The sequence below is a fragment of the Haliotis asinina genome, chromosome 6, assembly GCF_037392515.1.
Source record: "Haliotis asinina isolate JCU_RB_2024 chromosome 6, JCU_Hal_asi_v2, whole genome shotgun sequence".
Classification (NCBI taxonomy): Eukaryota; Metazoa; Mollusca; class Gastropoda; order Lepetellida; family Haliotidae; genus Haliotis; species Haliotis asinina.
The window spans coordinates 41909979-41933236 of NC_090285.1; the positions used below are offsets into that span (position 1 = coordinate 41909979).

The following is a 23258-nucleotide window of genomic DNA, read 5'->3' on the forward strand; positions in this document are numbered from 1 at the left end:
AAAATAGTTTCTATGATCATATATGTATGGGTTAATTCATATGTCACAAAAGAGGTGGTTGTGGATCAGATGTATACTAGGCTAATGCTGCCAATAACATTTATACCCAGAATATATTTTCAACTATGAACAATTTACAAAACTGTAAACATTAGAACCAGTAAAATTACACATTTCAGATTCTTTAATGGTCACTTGTTTGCCTTCTGCTGCTGTAAATATCTAGTCATAGCAGAGTCTTCTACATTCATGGAATATGGTTTTGACACACATGATATGATTTAGATTGTTTAAAATTGCTTGAACTTAGGTCCCTTAATTGTTTATACAATTGAACACTCAAGTGACTGTCAATGTTTGGTAAATCATCAATGGGAGGGCTAAAACAAATGTCAAAAGTATAAGTGAATGTGATATCAATTGGTGACATAAGTGCACATGAAAAGGGATAAAATATTCTCCATAGTTGGACAGAAAGTATGGAATATAGGCCAGAAGTAGGCCAAGGACACATCAACAAGAGGGTTTAGAGTTCTGATATATGTTAGCCTGGATTATGAAGCAAAGGGTTGGAATATGGCCAGCAATTTCAAACCCTTACCTGTGTACCATACCAGCTGTTAAAGCTGAAGAAAGGAAATTACCTCCTTTAGTAGGAGAAAGCTCTTTTGAGAACACAACATGAAAGGAAATTATACTTGTCTTATGTAAAGACTTTGAAATATTTGCCAATTTCAATGTAAGCCAGTTCGAAGACAAAAAGTGAAAACTGCATATACTTTAGTTAATTTATCTAACAGTGTTGACTGTTCCAGTTTTCTCTCTTATATTATATAGGTTTAAACCCATGGAGGTACTGAGTATTTTGCTAAAGAAGGGAGATGTATTAGTAATGTTGAACACTGTCACATTCATCATATGTGAATTCAGAACCATAGTGGTTTTGAGGTTGTTTTATAGCCTTCACTTCATGTTTGGAACTGCAAAACCGTACAGTCAGGCAATAAGGAGCACTGCCAGAAATTTCTACTGTGTGCATGTGACCTTGTGATGAAACTTGATAGTGAGACACAAATTGGTCTGTTGTTGAAAAGTACCAAATGGGTCTACATGTCCAACCACCGAACCTTCTACAAGGTGGTAGAGGGCAGTGGGGCAAGAACAAGAGTACTTGATCACACACTAATGACACCAGACCTCAGATTGGTTTGTCCAAATAGCACATCGGATGTGAAAGCTTCTGTTTCTTCTGCACACATGCATATATACCTCCCAAGTCACCATCAGCTAAAAGGTGGAAACAAGTTTGAAAAAGTATTAAATATCACATCATATAAGGCAGAAATGTCAGGAGACAGTTATTGAGGTAAGAAAGTCAAATTAGAGTAATAATTAAGTTAGGAGAAGGTTCATTAATACACAAAAAGCCCCTGGCAGAAAGAATTGATGCTGTATTGTTTACATTAAAGAGGAGGGTTTGTGACATGTTCTGCTGCCAATAGTGTACACATTCCATGCTCATGATACCAGTATTACGTCACTTACCCTGCAAACACTCTGATTGTTGTGGCAGTGATGGCTAAGTTATGAATCCTGATTTGTTGTTAAGTTCATCCTCTCTCTCTTGCATCTGTTCCTCCACAAACTTCATATCCACACCATCACCATTCTATAGCATTGTTTTTATGTTTGCATCTACATTCATGCCAAAATGCTTCAAATGTCAAATCTTTAAAGTTTTACAAAACCATAGTTTGTCCATGGACTTTTATAGTTGATTTTATGGGTTTTTTTAAATAACTAAGATCTCAAGTTATTACCTATATGCATGGTCTGGCCTTAAAGCAGCATTGAAAACAAACAGTTGACAGTTTTACCAGTTGTGATAAGATCAACTGTGGTTCTGCACCAGTGTCAAGTACTTGGAAATATCTCTGGGCACATTCAGATTAAGTCATCTTTTAAGGACAGCACTGGATATTTAAGAATATGGACACTTTTTATTCCTTCATGGATGTACATTAAATAAGCATACATTTTTCAAATGTACTTTGGAATAGTTTTAATAAGACTGATAGTATTGTAAACCTATGTTTACTCAGTATGAAGAATAGTTTGAATCCACTTGCATTAAAGTGAATAAATTTGATCTCTAGTCCAAGTCTGGTTTCACTGAGAGTGGTGCCTGATGTCATTGTTGAAGGTTATTATACAGTTTCCAGAATCTTCCATCAACAGACTTTCAGTCAAAATACCACGACCGCTCTAGATGGCAGTTTTGTAAATTAACATGCTTTACATGAGTATAGCTTTATGTACAGACAACATTAATCCTAGTGTAAGATCAATGGGTACATTTGATGAAAACAACAGAACTAAAGCTATTCCTAGAAATGTCTCTCTGATAAGAATAAAATTCCATACTTTGCTACATTTAGAAAAGCAATGATGAAACGGTTTATGATAGTGACATGTGACATGTTTGCTGTGTTACAGAAATGCCTGCAGTTCCAGCTGGATGATTCTGTGTATCAAGCCAAACAGAGGATACTAGCAGCCTTTTCCAAGGTGGGCATTCACACAGTTATTAGATAGTTTCTCATGGAGAGTAGAGTGTTGATGATTTTATCCCCTGAATAATTCATACCAAAAGACTTAGTGAGTGTGTTTAGTTTCATGCTGCACTCAGCAATATTCCAGTGGAAGCAGACCAAAGAATATATGTTTAAGAAATAGTACTTGTTAACCTTCTTGAGTCCCATTCTTGAAAGTGATTGTAGCATTATGACAGTCGTAACTCCCATACTTTAACATAGACTTACGACTGTCGTAACGATCATCCTTAGGAACAAGGTCCTTGCTCTCAGCACTATGGGGACAAGATATGAAGTGGTTTGCTCAGACAGATGGAGAATGAGTGGGATGGAGAGGTAGAAGGACAGGCATACATGTGGCTACAGAATGACAAACCCAGTTTCACCTAATCTTCTGGGAGATATATAGGAAAAGTGGCATTATCTCTTCATAGTATGGTTTTCTGAAATAATTAGATAATCATCTCAACTACACAATTTTCCTCTGTGGTTTTTCATCAAACACTACAGATTTAGATAGTTAACTGATCGAAGACCTGTATTTCAAGGAAGGTGGATGGATATATGTTTAGATATCACTGTGATACAGGTGGAGCTGATATTTGTGGTTTCACCAGATAGTGGTTGATATCAAGGTTTCAGCTGACATCTACGTAATTGATAAGATAAGCTTTAGGAAGTTAGCCTGAAAAGTGATATCATGCATCTATATAACATCCTCAGCCAATTATGATAAAATCTAGGTCAGGTATTGAAATTGTTGTTGTGAAAGTCAGTTAATGATATATTAGAAGTGAATGATGTTTTATGATATACTATGCGATATATATGGATTTGATCAAATCGTGAACAGGCAAAATATTAGTATCAAGAAGGGAATCATAAGATCAGCAAGCCCTATTGTATATATTCTTCAATTTGCATGTTTTTTTAGGACCTATTATGACCAGATCTCTTCCAAGCACTGAATAAATTCAGCACTGAAATAGCTTCTATTTACAGCATGAGGCTTGTTTTAGATATGTCTTCTCAGATTTACAGAGGGTCAGACCAATGTAGTTATCACTGTGGGTTCAAACCAGTCATGATTTATGGTAAGACAAATGCCATGGGGACTGTGGTAGTGGCAGAGACTTAGACAAGTGTAGTGGGGTCTGCTTGACTGAGACAACTGTGGTGGTGGCAGAGACTTAGACAAGTGTATTTGGGTCTGTAGTGAGACAACTGTGGTGGGGGCAGAGAATCAGACAAGTGTAGTGGAGTCTGCTTGACTGAGACAAGTGTGGTGGTGGCAGAGACTTAGACAAGTGTGGTGGAGTCTGTTTGACTGAGACAACTGTGGTGGTGGCAGAGACTTAGACAAGTGTAGTGGAATCTGCTTGACTGAGACAAGTGTGGTAGTGGCAGAGACTTAGACAAGTGTAGTGGGGTCTGCTTGACTGAGACAACTGTGGTGGTGGCAGAGACTTAGACAAGTGTAGTGGAATCTGCTTGACTGAGACAAGTGTGGTAGTGGCAGAGACTTAGACAAGTGTGGTGGAGTCTGTTTGACTGAGACAACTGTGGTGGGTGCAGAGACTTAGACAAGTGTAGTGGAATCTGTTTGACTGAGACAAGTGTGGTAGTGGCAGAGACTTAGACAAGTGTGGTGGAGTCTACTTGACTGAGACAACTGTGGTGGTGGCAGAGACTAAGACAAGTGTGGTAGGGACAGTGTATGGTGAGACAAAAGTTGAGGAAACTGTAGGGGGTCCTGAGACATATGGAGTAAGGCTTAAGGCTCAGACAACTGCTTGATTCTTGCCTGGAAAAAATTGGTGATTGTATTCTGGGCTTAAGCAACTGCAGTTAATACATTATGAAGACTGAGACGACTGTGAGACTGAGTAGCCCAGATGATGTTAGGTTTGTGGCTTTTCTAGTAAAAACTGTTATACCACACCCTATTTTTGTCCCCCACCGCAACATGGAATGGGGGACAATGTATCCATGGTCTGTCCATCAGTACATATGTCCCGATTCTTGTTAACGCGATGATATATTGTGCCCAATATCTTCAAATTTGGTGACCTTATCTTCAAGGTCACCCCGACTCTTTGACCACTCTTCAAACTCTTGTTAATGCAATATCTCATAAACTGTTATACGTAATGTCTTCATATTTGGTGACAGTCTACAATTGGGCTTTACGCAGACACCAGTTGATTTTGATGACCTTTCAATGTCCCCTAGAGTCAGAGTGATATCTCATGAACTGTTGTACCCAATGTCTTCAAATTTGGTGAATGAGCCTACATTCGGTGATTGTGCAAACACGAGATGATTTTGGTGACTTTGACCTTATTTTCAAGGTCAGCCCTACTCTTTGACCACTTTTCAAGCTCTTGTTAACTTGATATCTCATGCATATTTTACCCAGTGTCTTCAAATTTGGTGACAGCCTACATTTAGGGATTACACAGACATCAGTTTATTTATGTGACCTTTATCTTATTTTCAATGTGACCATGTCACTTTGTTCACTTTTCAAACTTATGCTAACACAATCTCTCATGAAATATGCAGCCTGTGTCTTAAATTTTGTCGGCAACGTACATTGAGTGATTATGCAGATACCAGTCTTTTCATTCATCTTGTGTGTGACCAGAAAGTAACAAGTAGTGAATATATAATAAATATTACAGTCTTTTTTAGTGGTTGGGGACATTGCCACATTAGTGGCAAACACTGGTGAAAAGCTGTGACAACTGTAGAAAAGTTTATGAGGAGGAAAACAACATTATGCAGAAATGTCAGAGGCTTGTAAGCTGGTGATGTACCTTCTGATTCATCATTGCGATTGCATTATAGGATCTACGAGACTCCATCAACTATGGGCTGTACTTGCCCCCCACCAATGGCCGTGCAGGAAAGTTCCTGGATGAGGAAAGACTACTACAGGAGTACCCACTACAGGGACCTATTGGATTCCTTGAGGTATGGCATGTTTGGCATAACTTTGGATACACTCTTATTCTGGAGGCAACTCCTATGTTGTTGTTAAAGGTTTGTTATGTGCAAAATTGTCAAACAGTAAGAGCATTAAGTGTCATTTGATAACTTAAATGGTCTGGCTTATTATCCTCTGCCGTGCGTTTAGGCTCCGTCTGTCTGTACATATGTACAGATTGGAATATCTTAAGAACTGTTGACTAGATGCATATTTGGTATGTAGCTTTATCACAGTAAAAAAGGGGTCTCAGTCAGGTTGGGTGACCTGACTCCCACAAGGGGACTTCAGCATTTTACCTCGTCAGCGAGATATCGCAAGAACTATTCACTGGTTTTCCTTCATATTCAAGACCAAGCTTTATCAGTGGAAGGTGCAGGGCCCAGCTGATGTTGGTGACCTTCATGTAATTTTCAAGGTCATGGCGACACTTGGAAGATTTCATCATAGTAAGCTGCATGTTAAGCTTTTCAGTGAAATATCTCAAGAACTGTTCTTTGTATTTTCTTCATATTCAACATCAAGCTTCCTATAGGGAAGCTGCAGGGCCCAGTCGATTTTGGTGACCAGTTAATTTTCAAGGTCGTCCATACGTATGTACGTACCGAGTGGAATATCTTAAGAACCATTGACTAGATCCTTTTCATATTTGGTATCTAGGTTTATCACAGTAAAGCAAGGTCTCAGTCAGGTTTGGTGACCTCGACCTTCATCTCCAGGTCACAAGGGGACTTTAGCGTTTTACTTTGTCAGTGAGATATCTCAAGAACCATTCACTGGATTTTCTTCATACTTCATACACCAAGCATTATCAGGGGAAGGTGCAGGGGCCAGTCGTTTTAGGTGACCTTCAGTTAATTTTCAAGGTCATGGTGACTTAGGAGTTAAATACACTGGTCAAGGTCTAAGTGACTCTTTGTGCTTGAACACCTACAGTGTAAGAAATCAAGAGTGTTTGAGAGTAATGTTTTTGTTGACATTTTACTTCCTCTTAAACTATGACCTTCACTTTCATTTCTTTTAAAGTTTGATTTGGTAATATATGGCAGGGGATTATGTCACCTTAGTGACTATGCTCGTTCAGTTATATTCTGTGAAAAATACATGTGTTTCCAATTGGTTGTATGCAGAATGTTTATGATGGAATGCATAAGTCTAAGTATGAGTGAGGGTAGGGTAGACTAGCTAGTGGTTAAGGCATTGACTTGTTAAGCTGCTGACCCAGGCTCGATTCGCCACATGGGCAGAACGTATGAAACACATTTCTGGTGTCCCCCATCGTCATATTTCTTGAATGCTACTAAAATAGGTGTAAAGCTAAACTCATTCATTCTAGATATGATTGCATGATAAGTCTAAATATGATCACTCACATATTGTTCAATTAAACTTGACAATTTAGCATTGTGTATAAAGTCTGTAAATAAAACATTTACATTTTAAATATTGACATAATATGACATTAGTGTCCCAAAACTTAAGGACTGCTCAGAAGGGTATGTATGTTTGTATGTGATCTCCTCTGGTATATTGCTGTAAACTTCTGGATATACAAAAGAAAGAGAAGTAGAAGGAGAAAAATAGTTTCTTCAGAGGTCTTACTTGAGTGTCACTTCATGTGCTTTTAGCATGACAGGTTTTCTATCTGTTTTACTACTAAAAACATTTGCAGCTTGACAGAGTGAAAGTGTTTGTTATCCTTTGGCTGAAATATCTATCAAATGTCACAGGTTCTATTGAACCCACTCAGCAATAACTGTTAACGCTATCTTTATCATGCTAAGCCTTGGCATTATACATTGTTCATGATTGTTGGAGGTTTTGTCAAGAAAAATCACATTCTTATCACTACCTTGTGTTAGTGCAGTTTTAGAGAGTCTCTTCTGTTGCCTGTCGAGAATGGATTATAATATTTCACTTACACATCAGACAAATGGATACTTTCATCAGCTGCAGCTTTTTTAAGGGAAACCCATGATAGAGGAGGCAAAAAACAAGAATCAATATTGCCCCTTGTTGCTGTTGATAAAGGCTCTGACAAATTAAGTTAACTTCCTAACCTATTTGCATTTTTTTTTAAGTTCAACAGTCTTAGCGCGGATCAATGGAACAAACTTTCAACACATTTGTTGACTTCTGTCATTGGGTTTAAGATCATAGTACTGAAACTCTTTTTAGTTGGAATAATATTTTTGAAATATGAGAGAAAAAAGGACAATCTGTAGAGATACTGCAATCTAGCAGGCCAAAATAATTATTTTGTGCAAACAAAATCTTTGGTAATACTTTGTTTATTGTCCTGACCTTTGACAAACATAAGCTCATGAAAAATAGTTTACTCCTTATTCTCAAAGAATATGATCATGTCAATCTTGATTTATCATTTATCTGGACATTTTCTATTATCTTCATCAAAATTGTTGATATATCCTATTGTGTGTCAGAAATGATCCACACAGAGCTCTATTTGTTCCTTAGCAACAAACATTCAAATGATTTGGTTTACCTGATCTGAAGACATAAACTGTCTCTAGTAATATTAGTAGAAATTAACTACAAAGGTTCAGTTTGCATGGGGGGTAATCTATGAGTCACAATTTCAGGGAAAGTAAGGCATTTGAGTTCTTATTTTGGGCAAGCACTACAATGAACCAGGCTGCATTTCCTTTAGTTGTGACTAAATAGATGATAGTTACATAATACTGAAGTCCACTCCTCCCTTGCATACATGGCTAGAGGTTTCAAGTCATAGTGTAACACAGACGTGATAATTGAAAACTGTTAAGTGTAAACAAGTGTGCTTTGGCAAAGTTTGAACCTGACAGAACAATAAGTTTGTAGTGTCGTTCTGTGCAGGAGTGTCCTAGCCAGTTCACATGTACATACTTTTGTATGTACATACCACTGAGTTGGTATAACGCTTACCAAATCCTTTGATGTAAAAACTATACCAACCAATATATTTTCCTGTTAAGACCCTTCATTATAATTTTTGTGATTGTGTCATATCACAGACGTGATCTAAAGATGCTAGTAATCTGCAGAGATATGTACTCATTAGCCGGATATAACTTGGTTTCAGATCCCTGAAATCCTATATAACCACCCTACACACACCCTCCTGGTCACTTGTATTGATCTGACCTTTCTCTGAAGAAGCAATCTGTGGCTTGAATATGGGTGACCACAGGACACACTGACATGGCTGTGTTACTGCCACATTGTACTCTTTGGTTGATCTGTCCAGCACTTAAAATAGTGCTGTTTACAGGACATACTTTCCATAAAGTAGAAGACCACATTTACTGATGAACATCTTGTCTTCAATTACTGCCTTTATTTCTTCGCTCACTCCCTTTGTACCCACCTTCTTCATCCCTCTACCTGTTGCAACCTCTATATTTCTATGTGTGACACCCTTGGAATGTACAGAGTCAACATGAAGCAATTACATCTTGAGTTGTCTACTGAAAAATTCAAATCACTGTGTAAGTAAGGTAATTTGAGCAAGTATTGAAACGATTTCCAAGAGTGTCTTTATCTTTTCCTTTTGTGTTACACAGGTGAACATAATTCATGACAAATGGGGGTAAATAGTAAAGTAATTAACCTGTGAGAGGTCAGGTAACAGGGCCCAAATAGCAGTTGGTGTCAGGTGTACCTGAGAGGAAACTTAGGAAACAAATCTTTTGTTCCTTTGTTCACCAAAGTCTGTACAATTATTGCATATTTTCTTTGATTTCTATGTCAATTAACTTACTTTTGTAATATTATTTATTGCCATTTGCATTAATGTGTTCTTCAAGGCAAAATAAAGATGAAGATTTGTCAAATTTGTAAACATGAAAATGTTTCTAGCAATATTTAGTCGTATATCATTTATGCAATATCTATACAAAACCAGGTGAAATATTTCATTATTTTGATTACTTTATGCTGTGATTACAGCTGATGTGTATATGCTCTGTTTTTCATTGTAGAACTAACTTGTCATTTGATTAAAAAGTTACTGTTGTCAAGTGTAAACAACTGCATTTTCTTATTGCATACTATCAGAATACGTTTAGTTTGCATTAATGAAATGAAAATAATTTGCACAAAGGACATTGTCAACATTATCTTGAGGTTAAAAGTGGAGAGTTGTCACTAGCTATTATTCACCGTTTGATTCTTCAGTATCTTTTAAAATGCTCATGAGAAACATTGCTTTACACTATCAAAAACACAGGTGAAACCTTGATCCACAGGCATAATAGAATTAGTTCAAAAGAAGAGAGATTTCCCTTTTTTGTTCAATGATGTGAAGCTTGCTGTATAAACAACATACTGTGTTTGTAGACATCTTACAGGTAATGTCTCAGTATCTGGACAACTGGAACATTTTTATTTCTGATTGCTTGAAAGGTTTGCATCACTGCATTTTTTTTTTATGTCAAAGTGATAGATAATTTTGTCTTATTGTGATCTTGTAATTTGGCACCTGCTTGGAACTGAAGAACCTGAAAAACAGTATTTGATGGTTATAAAGTTTGTTTTAGAAAACTGTAAGGTTTATGAATATGTAAGTGCTTAGAATCTGCTACTGTATCACAGTCTTTTATCAAGACAATCTGGTCTCCGTTCAGAGTGTCAAACAGAAACTCCAATCGTGTAGTTGTTTGTAATCTTAATTCATTGTCTTAGCATACCTGGATCAACACATAGTTTGATGCTTCACAGAACAAACATATAAACAAGAATCTCATTTTGTTTCAAAAACGGTCTTGTGATGCCTCAAGTTTCAGTCATTGTCAGACACAAGTCTGCAGGTCATTCATGCACAACTGGCAGTACAGCCACCTCCATCTACAAGCATTTGTCAGGGAACGTGGCTGGATGTGTACTCAGAAGGTGCGCCATATTTGTCCTGTCTTCTCTCTTTATCATCCCAGCTTTAGTTTTGTCGCTGTGGCGTTGTCATCAGCATCACAGCATTGTCCTACATTTTTGTCCTACCCACCATATCAGACTCACCATAGCACCCACCCACAACTTCAATTACACATTGATTCTAACACTCCCATGACTCAATCTGTTCTCAAAACTTTTAAGTTTAATCTGTCCACCTGATTAAAGCCACGAGTAATCAGTTACCTGTTGTAAGGGCATTGTTCATTTTCAGCTTTCATTACCTGCGGGTGTTACTAAAACTGTTACAATGAGATAGTGGAAGAATCATTGTTACCGCCAACCTTTTTGGAACTGTTTTCACTTTTGATGGTTCCATTGGTTCTCTGCATTTTGTGTGGAGAATAATGAAACAACTGCTGATTAAACTTTATTCTTTAAGGAGTGCCTGATGTTTCAGTGTCATGTCATCGAGTGTAAAAGACAATAATAAGTATACATATACCAATGTATCAATTGCTCATTCCTTTGTATTACATCATATTTGGATGTTCCCAAAAGATACCAAAAGTTTATGCCTCACAAAATAGGCTATGCATACAATCTTTTGTTCTGACAGAACTCACTTTGGAGATTGCTCAAATCTTAGTTGCCGCTGGTATCCAAAGTAAGGAATAATCTGTAAGGAGTGCTTTCTCATTTGATGCCTCATGGTGTTAAATTTTCAGTTCAAATAACATTTAGAGATGTCAAACATAATCTATTTTCATATACTAAAGCATGGTCCAACTGATGTCAGATGAACAGAAATATGTCTCAAAGATGATGTATTTACTGATTCTGTCAGAAAAATAAACAGTGATTTATTAGCTCAGCAAACAGAATGGTCATTTTTAAGTCTATGATGTGAAGCTGAGATGGCAATACTGATGTAATTATATTATCATTTTGGCAATATCAACTTTCTGGTGAACAAAAATTGTCATTGTCACACAATGGGATCAGCTTCTAGTCAGAGACTCATAATTATAGAAAGGGTTTCATAGTTTTTACTTTTTGTCATATATAGAAAAGCATTAAGGTGTCTACAGATGTGTACAGTCGTAATTTCTATGGTAATTTTGCTTACTTGGTCATGTTTATGATAATTGTTCTGTTATATAACAACACACCAGTGTTTTGTTTTTCACATGTCCATGTGACTATAAGATAAAAGGAATATCTTCACTTGAAATGAAGCAGTTTTGTTAAAAAATCTGTTTTAAGTTGTCTGACTTCTTAAAGTTATGAAGAAACATTGACATGAAAGGTTTGATTGTTATACTGCAGAGAAGAAATATTCTGAGAAATGTTTATAAATAACTTAAAGAGATCCTCTGGAACTTTGTCAAGATCACTCAGGTCACCTTGAAAAGAATGTCTGACAGAGATACAATACCATTTATGATAACAATATGTATATTCTGCACATGCACAGTTTATTTATGCTTGTTTCTTTTTCCATGTAATTACAAACAGCCACAACCATATAAAGAAATAATGAAGGTGTGTCCCTTATGTTTCAGTGCTTACTGCAGGTTTTACACCTTGTCTTTTTAATAGGTCACTGACAGTGTGAAATATAAGTTTCTTGCTTATCATATGAGACAGAATCACTGAGGATTGTATTGAGGAAAGAGGAAAAACATGGCTGTCATATCATTGGCAAGATAGCCAGTTTTTCAAAATTTCAGAAATAGCAAACATGTTTACTATTAAATTTCAGCACATTGTTGCTAAATGTGGTAAAGATAATCTGAATCTATAACATCCGGATTACACCAGATGTCAGCAATATCAGTTCCATTGTTATGCTCAAGTCTAAACAAAGCAATCATAAGAACTGGTTGGTGTAAAAGTGAAAATGTGGAGTTACATCCTGTTCAGGGCTTAGATAGAACAATCTTGACTTGTTGACTTGAGAGCAAGTGTGAACAGTGGACCAGTGGCCCTTGTTTATAGGACCTATGAATGTTGAGGTGATGGCAGCCATTGATCCAAATTACTGGTGCTAAGCAGAACTGCAGGTGTTGACCCATGGATTTGTGGTGAAGGTTACCCAAATCGACACACTGAAAGAATCACATGGCAAATCAACTTGTTTGATGGTCTGTGTGAGATTGGGCCCGAACAGGAATTACTTGTCTTATCCACATTCTTGGCATTTGTTTTGATTCATGCTCTCTGACAAATGTATTTTGGTTTGGTCTTTGAAGTTTGTTTTCAAAATGGTAAATGTGTTGCAATGTTTTTCAGGCAATTGATCCTATTGTATTTGGATGTTTTCTTTATTTGTTATGTTCCTTGTATTATTAGTTGTATTAAAGTATTTAAGAGTTTGTGAACTGAATATTGATAACTGTAATGGTATAGTTTGGGTTAAGAAAGAGTATTATACATGTTTCACATTCTTTGCTGAATTATCTGAATGTTTAACAAACCCAGCAAGCACAGCAGTGTTTGAAAAATCAATGCAGAAAAAATGTTGGGCTACAATGTTGAACTGACATTGTGTTTGATTGGATTAGAATATTGTGATGGTGTTGAAATGTCAACTTTGATTCAAGATCAATGTTGAAACAATGCTGGGCTTTAGCTTCTAAGTGACTCTTGGGTTGCTTGTATATGATAATTGAAATGTCAACATTAATAAACATCAGCTATTAATGCCGAAATTTGGTTGGATATTGGTTGCTCTATGCCAGTGTGTAGTTCAAATAGTTCAGGTGAAGGGTTATCAAGGGTTAAGTTAAGGGCATTTCAATTTCCCTGTCTTCGAGACCCATTCCATGTCCCATTATGTGTTGAAATGTGGACTTTGGGGGAGACTGTATCACTGTTTGTCTGTCAGATACTGGTAGGATTATTTGTATCTTTTGTGTGAAATTAACAGCCCTTGAGTGTATTTCCTGTTCTTAGCAAAACCATGGTATCTTTTCATTGTCCATGTCAGCAAAGTTAGGCCAGTAGGACCACTTAAGGTCAGAAAAGTGTTTGAACAAATGACATTATTTTAAAACTGTGTGAAAAGAATTTTAAGTTTTGACTAACATTGATGTATTTAATGTAAATCTTAAAGCCTTAGACTTTCTCACTTACGTCAGTACAGTCATATGAGGAAAAATGTCTGTGTGCACCATTCTGAATGCCTATGGTTATAAGCCTACAAACGATTTTAATGTCGTTATCCTCTGCTGTCATGATTAATTAACACTCTCTCTCTCTCTCTCTCTCTCTCTCTCTCTCTTCTATATATATATATATATATATATATATATATATATATATATAATAATAATAATAAAAACTGATTCAGCAAAGATATGTCAGAACAATTGTAAAGGCTAAAGACCAATCTTCATGAAACTTTTCATCCTCATCACCACTGCTTTGTATACTGACTTTGAATCCAACCTGTGTCATGCTGTCTTTTTCATTAATTACAGCTGCCTATGTTATGACATAGCTTGTCAGTGTCCAGTGAAACATCATTGTCTCTTCATCAGGCCTTTTTTGTCTATTTCTATGCATGTGTTTTCATTTACATTGTCATGAACCCCTGATAGGCAAGCAGCAAGCAGGATATGTTGCTGTAGGAAGCTTCTTGAAATCTTAGCCAGAAACTCTGCTCATGTCAGTCCTTGTAATGTATACATTGTGTCACCATCTAAAAACATTTTGGACCCTTATTTCTGCTGACCTAGTTCCCCCAACTACATATATGCTTTGACATATATATTGGCTACATCCAGGAACAAATTCTTATAATTCTTACATATCCCTTACTCATATAGATACAGGTATTTACAAGATAACATTATAAGTTGTTTAATGGTCCCTCGGGGGCCATGGGCTCATGTACCATTGAGGTTTGTTTATGTTCCTCGAGCCTGCATGGCTTTTTATCTTACCGAACACTTGAATTTTAATTTTGAACTGTTTGAAGCACTTCTGCTGAATGCGAGGCAAATCACCATTTTGCAGAAGACACAAGGTAAACAGATTTAGAGTTATCTCCCTTCCATCGATTTTCAGTCGCAAAACGTGTAATTTCCGTGCTTCATGCGTTATTCAATGTTATTCGAGGCAAAGAAGTACTACATGAAGCACCAGAAGAGTTCGGAATTCCCAGGGGTGTACATTGAAAACCATACATCGCCTGTAAGCAGGGTACATTGACAATAATAGAATAGCGCTTAGCCAAACAGAAAGCGACAATCATGTGTATGGTAAGAAAATACCACTGGTCAGTATCCAGCGATTGAACTAGTATCTCTTCTTACCTGTGATTGCTTCTGTCAATGCGATTAAAACTACAAAACACTTTGGTCTTGTAGAGTCAGCTTAGTCGATATATGCATGTATTAAAATCGATGTTTGCGAAGAATATGTAATGGAAGGCTGTACACACATGAGTATTGATAATCGTTTGTGAGCCCCAATTTGGAATTCCTGATCTCTACCTACACATGAAAATCTTTAGTGAAGGTTATGTTCAAGGGACACCCTCAAGACACCACACACAGGAAACTTTCTTCGCTGAATCAGTTCTGCTTTTAGCTGTCAAAGTCTTTCTTCTTCAGACTAATAGGCAACATCAGGTAATACCAACAACTTCTGATCCTCTCCTTTCTGTACCTACCATCCCAATGGCATTATAGGAGTATCTGTTCATTATTGGAGTAACTGTCCCTTATGCAGAAGATCATAACAGTCTCTCCTGGATTAATATTCTTTTTCTTAATCATCAGTGGATGTAGAACAGATAGAGCAAAAAAAAAAACAATACAAGCTAGACACCATCCCTGATCATGGCTATCTTCTCAGGAAAAGCATTATTCCACTGGCAGGGTTGTCTGACCATCTCATACAACCTACAGTCTTTCACCTACCAGATTTTGGGATAGAGATCCATTTTCCTTACTCTGTCTAGATTCAAGACTGCCAAAATCTATGCACAGACTTAAAAAATGTAGGAACAGTGAAGTGTCCTCGCAACCCAGTGTGGACTAAACATCCAAGAAGATGGTTCACTGTAGGACACTGGTAGAGTACAAACCATTGGCCACACACCCTGAAATGATTTGTTAGGATGCTACTACTATCTTTTTACAAATAATGAAGTAATAGTTAAAAGTAATAAGGATCAATATAAGCAATATATTTCTAATTTACTCTACAGGAATCCCTTACAGTTGTATTGTACGGAGGGTAGAACAGTTTAATAATAAAGTCTGGAAATCTAGTTCAGTTTCTGCCTTAAGTCCATTACAATGATTATTTTTTAATGCCCTAATAGAGGTAAATCCTGGTGAACCCTCTTGGATATTTGTAAAGTTATATTTATCTCAGTGTAACACAATTACAGAGCTCTCTAAATCACTTGACATGAAGTCCAACCTGACTTACCTCCAGCTTTGGAATGAAACATTCTTGTATAAAATGACTTGAACAGGTTTGAGCGTACACAAGATCTACTGCCATTGCCCCAAGCTGTTTGTTTTGCTTTGGCAGTGTGAGATGTCTTGTGATCTTTTCTGTCAATTATATTTTTCCATATAGGCAATGTTATGCTGGTCAGTCTATCAGGAAAAGTTCTATACTTGGCTGCATAAAAAAACATTTAATGTTTCTCAGGTATATTTTTTTCAAAAGTAATGACGGCGGTAGGACTTTATTTTTATTTTTTTATAAGAAAAAAAGTGACGAGGGAGGAAAACATTTTTCTTTTTCTCTCAGAATTACATCTTGTGAAGTTTAGCATGTGTTAATGAGGTGTAGATTCAGTCACACTTGTTCTTACAGATACTCATTCTTGTAGTGGACAAATGAATAATTGGGGCACATCCAAGTCAAAATAATTTTTTTTGAATGGCATTAAACAAATGATACACGCACTAATAAAAGTGACACATCGATGCCCAAGGAACATTTCACATTTTTTATTTAGCCTTACCTGTGTGTTTCAGTCTGGGATGCAGGAATGATATGTGTGGTTTTAACTACATTAAGCTCTTCTACACTACCACTACCACTACCACTACCACTACCACTACCACTACCACTACTGCTTTGTTAAAGAAAAAGCAAAAGTGTAACAACAACCACTACTAATACTACCTTTTATCGGGGTAAGAGGTGGAAAATGGATTAATGGTCAGAAGTACTGACTTCTTTGTTTGAGTGTCATTGTACCCAGATGGTATGGATCATTCTCACAGATTGTCTGATCTCCATGTGATTGCCTGCAGACACCCCTGACAAAACAGGTATAGCAGAGTGTGGTGTTAAACACCAAACAGTCTACTGCTACACTTATTGTAATCATTTTCAATAAACATTTAGCATTTGCACCATAATGTTGCTGACACAACAGCCAACTAGATTTTACAGCATCAACTGATGTATGGTAAAACAAATTTGTAATGTTGAAAAAAATATTGTCATGAGTTGAACTAAAATATGAACTAATGATGAAATTCAATGAAAATTGGTGAATTCCGAACAAAACTTTACATCGAAATGCAACTATTCTATTTGCATATTGCATTATGATGCATGATCCTTGTGCATTTCATCTGCATATTGTTTACGATTGGTTCCCCTATGTTAGTTTAGAAGTTCATCTTCAAGGCAACCACATATATATGCATAACATATTGTGAGTGCCTTAAGTGAGTCTAAACTTTGGATGGGTAGTATTTATTGAGATAATGCCCTTTAGTTTCTGAGTTAGACACCACTAATTATTTCATATTATTATGAAATTAATTTTCATTAATAGCCGAAGGATTCACTGTTTTTGTGAACTGTTTTTGTTATCAGTGATGCATGTCTTTGTTTACTTCTGTCGGTTTTGGTGAGGTATGTTATAAGAATGAATTGCTCACCAGAGTACCTCACTGGAAAACTGCAGTAACTGACTCAGTGAATGCAAAAGTTATATTTTGCAGCTCTTCAAAAAGCATGTAACCTCCCCATCCCCTCCAGAAACAAAAAAGAAAAAAGAAAAGAAAACACTTCCATAATATCTAAAAGCCATGTCAAACATCTTCATATCCATTTCTGAAACAGAGCTGGATCTAAGGTTAGATGAAAATCTTTGAAGAACCGTGAGAGAAGATTTGAATTGACGTGGTAAAATATGAACATCTTTGAGAGAACCATGAGAGAATACTTGAATTGAGCTGAAAACAATATTCGTGGTCAGTAGTTCCAGAAATAAAGCTGGATATAATGGATGTAGGAATGGATGAAAATCTTTGAGATAACCAATAGACAGTCATGAATATTAAATGATGCCTCAAGTCTCTTAATTAATGTAAGTAAAGCATGATGATTGACAATGTGTGTAGGTCCCACTTTATGGACAAATCATTGAAGCATAAATCAGCATGAAGAACGAAAAGTTGGTAACTCTAACGCCCTATAAAACAAAAACAAAACCCACTTAAGTATGCTTGTACAAGCTGAACAAATGCACCATAAGATGGTGCTGAATTGTTATTATTGCATGAAAATAATCATGGAGCTTGAGGGATTTCAGATTATCTGTTGCAAAAGATGGAAGATGTTAGTGTGAGTCGTTTGTTACAATACAATTCAACTACCACCGCCCACTTGCACAAAGTGATCTTAGCACTACGACTGTCTATGTTGGAGAATGGGAGTTACAATCATTGTAGTGGTAAGATCACTTTGTGCAAATGGGCACAGTACTTGCATTACATGCAGTGAACATAAATTCAATTTCTTGAAATATGGTTTGATCCAGAAATTCAATTCCCTAGCAGTACCAAGTTTAAACAAAAGCTACTGTACAAAATTATTACAAAATACTAACAGTTTTGGTTGCTTTTCAGTTCAAGTACAAACGGAGAGTTTACAAGGTGATGCAGATTAACCCTCGCAAGCTCAAGCAGCTGCATACAAAGGTAACTTGTTTTGTTAATCTGATTATTGAGAATTATGCTTATACAAGATTCACCATAGTCACCCAGGACTCCAGATAAGGGCCTTATCAGTGTATGTACGAATAAAAAATATGCATGATATGATAGGAGCAAAATCAGAAAACGTAGCAGATATGCACCATCGCAGTGGTGTACAGTCTTACAATAATATACGAACATATTTGTGTGAAAAAATATTGCTTTATTATTTATTTACCTGTTTACTTACGAGTATCAATGTTGTGGTGCATATATGAAACGATACACAAGATTACCTACATGCCATTAAAGTCCATTCAGTACTCTAACTTTTAAGCATACTTGTATATTGAAAAACTAAGGCGTAGGTTCTCCTCATGTTGAAAAATTATCTGGAGCCCTGGTCACTGGTTTTATGTGAAACAAATTTCTGTCCATCACGGTTGGCATACTTAAACATTGAGCATCAGCTGGTATGGCCTGTAGTTTATAAGCATTTGGCACAGACAGTGTATGTGAATTCCTCCTTGCTCTCTGTGTGTGTGATGCACTGTATCTGCAGATTGATCTTCAGGTTAGTGAATCCATCTGGCTGTCTCATGTGACTGTTCTGGAGCCAAGGGAGTTAATCATAGGCATTTCCAGGGATCAGTCACTGACTTCAACTCAGCCTTGTCTTGAGTTTTGGAGCAAGAGATAAACAAAACAAAGTATAAATACTGCTTCCAGTTCTAGGTTCTTGCTGTCAGTGTCTTCATTGGAAACAGCTGTCTGTGCATTGATATAGTGTGTCAATTAGGGATTAGTTCATAATTAACATGAACATTATGATGACAAATACGAAGGTATAGTTGAATGTTTTAGTTGCTTACACAAGACATGACATGAATAAGGTGAGCAGAGTTCCAGCTCAACCCCAGGGCATTTCCTACAAAGGAAATGCTTGCAGTCACCCATACACAGACAGTTGGAATAGTGGATTCCCTTTGTGACAATACAGATGTTAGCATATATATACAGTTTGTGACAACAATGGACAGGCAAAGACTCAACAAGGGACAGACAGAGAAACAATAGCACTTCCTTGTACATTTGATGTGATGACAGGCACAGCCAAGGGGGGTGACGAGTAAAGGCCATAGATGTCATATACAGTAATTAAGGGAAGTGACGAAGAGGAGCAGGGTAGCTGACAAGACATTGTACACTGTGGTAGTGATAAAGATTAAGAATACAGGTTAAATAATGACAAATAAATCTCATATGCCTTGGCATAGTTTTTGTTTTTTAGAAATATTTGAACGAGGGCTGTCGTGAACCAGACACTATAACACAACACCTGATCAGTAAATTGTTGAAGAATTGCATGTCGCTGCTAAATTTTCATTTAAAAATTATTGAAAACATTTTTAGGTGAGTGGCATTTTGTAGAACATCATCATAGCTAAATTTCTTGAATGTCGAATAGTATCAATTAAATATCAATATTAAGCTTTGTCTGCTGATTAAAGATGCTAACAATAATTATTTGGTCAATCATTTCACAACATAATTATCTGAACAGATGGCAAAAAGAGCTGTCAGATGCATTTCCTGATAAGTCAGTTTAAGAAAACAGAGATATACATATTTTTTTGTCTTATCTTCAAATAAACTACTTTAATTTCATTGGTCAATGAGACTTTTTCTGTATTCAGCAGCATCTGTACACATGTCTCGATTCTAATGATATCTCATGAACTGTGGTACCCAGTGTTTACAAATTTGGTGACAGCCTACATTTGGAGATTATGCAGACACCCCTCAGTTTGGATGTCCTTGACCTTATTTTCAAGATCACCACACATTGCTTTGAAAACCTTTCAAACTCTTGTTAATGTGATACCTCATGAAGTGTTGTACCAATGTCCTCAAATTTTGTGATTGTCTACATTGTAGGGTTGCAGACACCAGATTTGGGCAACCTAGACCATATTTTCAAGGTCACAGTGACTGACCACTTTTCGAACTCTTGATTATGTGATGTCTCATAAACTGTTTTACCCATTGTCTTCAAATTTGGTGACAGCTTACATTGGGGAATTATGCATGCACTACTTGATTTGGGTGACCGTTACCGTAATTAAGTGTACCAATCACAATTCACTTTTGTTTTTTTTATCATAGATGCATCCAAGGTATAGTAGAGATTTATCATAATTTGTATCTTTGAGATATCAAGAATGTATTGTACCCAATGTCTTCAAATTTGGTGACAATCTACATTGCCATATTGTTGGTAGTGATCTTCCAAATGAAATAAAATTATATTTTGTACATTTAACTTGGCATTGTATGCTTCTTCCTCGGGTAATACGGTCTGATGTGCACCTCTTTGTAGCAGCGTTATCCCTTGCCTACTGGCATGGATAACACAAAACGGTAGACATCAGACTTTATAAATATCCTCAAGTTTGGGGAAATGGGTTTGATGTTTAATGTATCTACAGTCAGGCCGCGTTAGTCCGGACCCCGACAATCCGATTCCCGCGATATCCGAACGATAGCTAACTGCAACCAATCTTGTTTACTATGTAAACTCATTACCTGTTGATTCAGTAATCCGGTGCTTCACTCTCCGTATCCGAACGTTAATCAGCGGTAACAGATTAGCTAATTACACATAGTTTTGCTTCATTAATCCGGCGGTGCATCAAAAAGGTTGGGATAATCCCTTCACACCATGAGCCCCGTTCAGTGGTAATTGTTAAGTGACACTTGCGAGTTGAAGATGTCGTTAGTTTGTGATTTTGATCAATTAGTTAGTCTCACTTTTGGTTAGTTGGAGTAATACCTGTCATGGTTACTTCCTGTATAAAACACTGATCGTGTCAAAATGAGATCAGCTGACGCTTGTCAGTCATAATGGAAAAGTCCCGCCCCTAGGCGTAAAAGATGTGAAATTACTGCCGCACAAAGAAAAAGAGAAAACCTTGAAGCCAACTTTGATCTTATGTGTAAACATTTTGGTCAAGAATTCAGACAGTCTATCGGCAAGAGCACAATTTCGGACATCGGATATGTTTTGTGATTGGTATGATCGTTTGACAGACAGATGCAATCACGTGGTTGACACGTGATCTCACTTCGTAACAATGCTGCTAGTCACAAGTATGCCAATGTCAAACTGACCAACGTGAAAGTTGATTTCTTGCCCCCAAACACCACATCGCACATTCAGCCAACTTGTATACGTTCGTATGTTTTTGTATCGCCATGTCAAAGGGAAGTAACCCTACTGTAGTTGTGTTCATAAAAGTTCATTTCAGTAGTCCGTACGTTTCACTATCCGAACGTTTTTGATGAAAAACGGACGTGTTCGGATTAACGCGGCCTGACTGTATTTATTTGGTAATTTACTTTTTGCGTGAAACAGAATGGAAATCAGAAATCTGCAGTGTTCATTAATCAGACTGTCTCTGTACTTGCTATATTTTTCATCTTTAAGAAACACAGCATGCAAATCAGTGGTAAAGTTACTTAGTGAAGATGGTATTGGGTGTTTCAGGATTCAAAAAGAACCAACACAGAGTGGGAAAAGTAGGACTTGTGTGCTTTGTAGCAGAGATAATTCTTCCATGTTATAATTGATGTTGTTTGTAGGCTCCTTTTCATAACCTCAAAAAAAGTAAGAACATGTTTGGTGAGTAAATAAGGGTGAGCGACCTGAGCCGGAGATCTTTTTGTGTGTGGGATGTGTAGGTATCATAGTGAGCACATAGGTCACACTTTTCCCACTCTGTGTTTATTCTGTAAACACTCAGTTAAAAGGTGTACTGTTCTGGGGGAACGGTAGATCCTGTATGAAAAGTGACATATATTTGTACCTATTTTGTTCAGATTACGACAAGCAAGTGATTGAGTGGGTGCATTAGGTGAGGGGATTATCCACCATGATAACACCATTCACTGCAAACACTTGAGATGCAAGTAGGAAGGTGTAAATATTGACAAAAGAGGCTCATGTCTTTACAAAACTGTGCCCATACTACCTGCATCTGATCGAGTCAATAAGGCAGCACAGATATATTTTTTGACACAGACATATGGATATAAGTAAATGTTCTTGGATGTTTTTTGGTTTTTATTTTTAATTTTTAAGTATTCTGTGATTGATATGATTTGACATGTTTTCAGACATATCACAAATCTTCTTCTTGTGAAGTTATGTAATGTTTGGATTAGATTTATGTTGAAATTGCTCATTTCCTTCCACATCACAATTGTGTAAGACCAATCTTACTGATTCGTGTTTTGCATCAGCAGAACCTGCAGTGCATAAGCAACAACTCTGTGATGCAAAGCAGTTTATTGATCATTTTTCTCATTAAAGGTCACATGCAACCAAAAAATCAAACATGATTAAAAGATAATTATTACTTATTCATGGCATCTAGTATACATTGCTGCTTGTAAAAAAACCCAAATAAACACAATGATATGCGCACAATCGCGATTCAAAAGTGCAATATTTTGTTCTTGGGCTTACTTCCCACACACCAAACCCAGTCATAGCGTTTATCTGTGCACTCAAATGTTCTGTTTGATGGGCATTTTAGAAGTATGTCGAGTCACAAGAAAGTAAGATTCGTTATGGATAATAACTTCTTTTATTGTACTTGATGCATCGTTTCAGTATGGATTTATGTACTGTTGTCAAACAAAATCATATACACTAGAAGAAGTTGTTATCCGTAAAGAATGTATTTAGAGATGTTTGGTTTTGTAAATACATGTTCCCTGAATTTATTTTCGATCAAATAACAATTCTGTTTATGT

General features: G+C 36.7%; 1 protein-coding gene across 2 annotated transcripts in view; it reads left to right on the forward strand.

The window, feature by feature from the left end:
- LOC137286760 (SH3 and multiple ankyrin repeat domains protein 3-like) overlaps positions 1-23258 on the forward strand; it is a 100287-nt gene that overhangs the window by 16424 nt on the left and 60605 nt on the right. For both annotated transcript variants that reach the window (XM_067818740.1, XM_067818739.1), the window contains 3 exons: positions 2497-2568; positions 5445-5570; positions 18372-18443. In XM_067818740.1, the coding sequence (XP_067674841.1) occupies positions 2497-2568; positions 5445-5570; positions 18372-18443 (270 nt within the window). The remainder of the gene's footprint in view (positions 1-2496; positions 2569-5444; positions 5571-18371; positions 18444-23258) is intronic.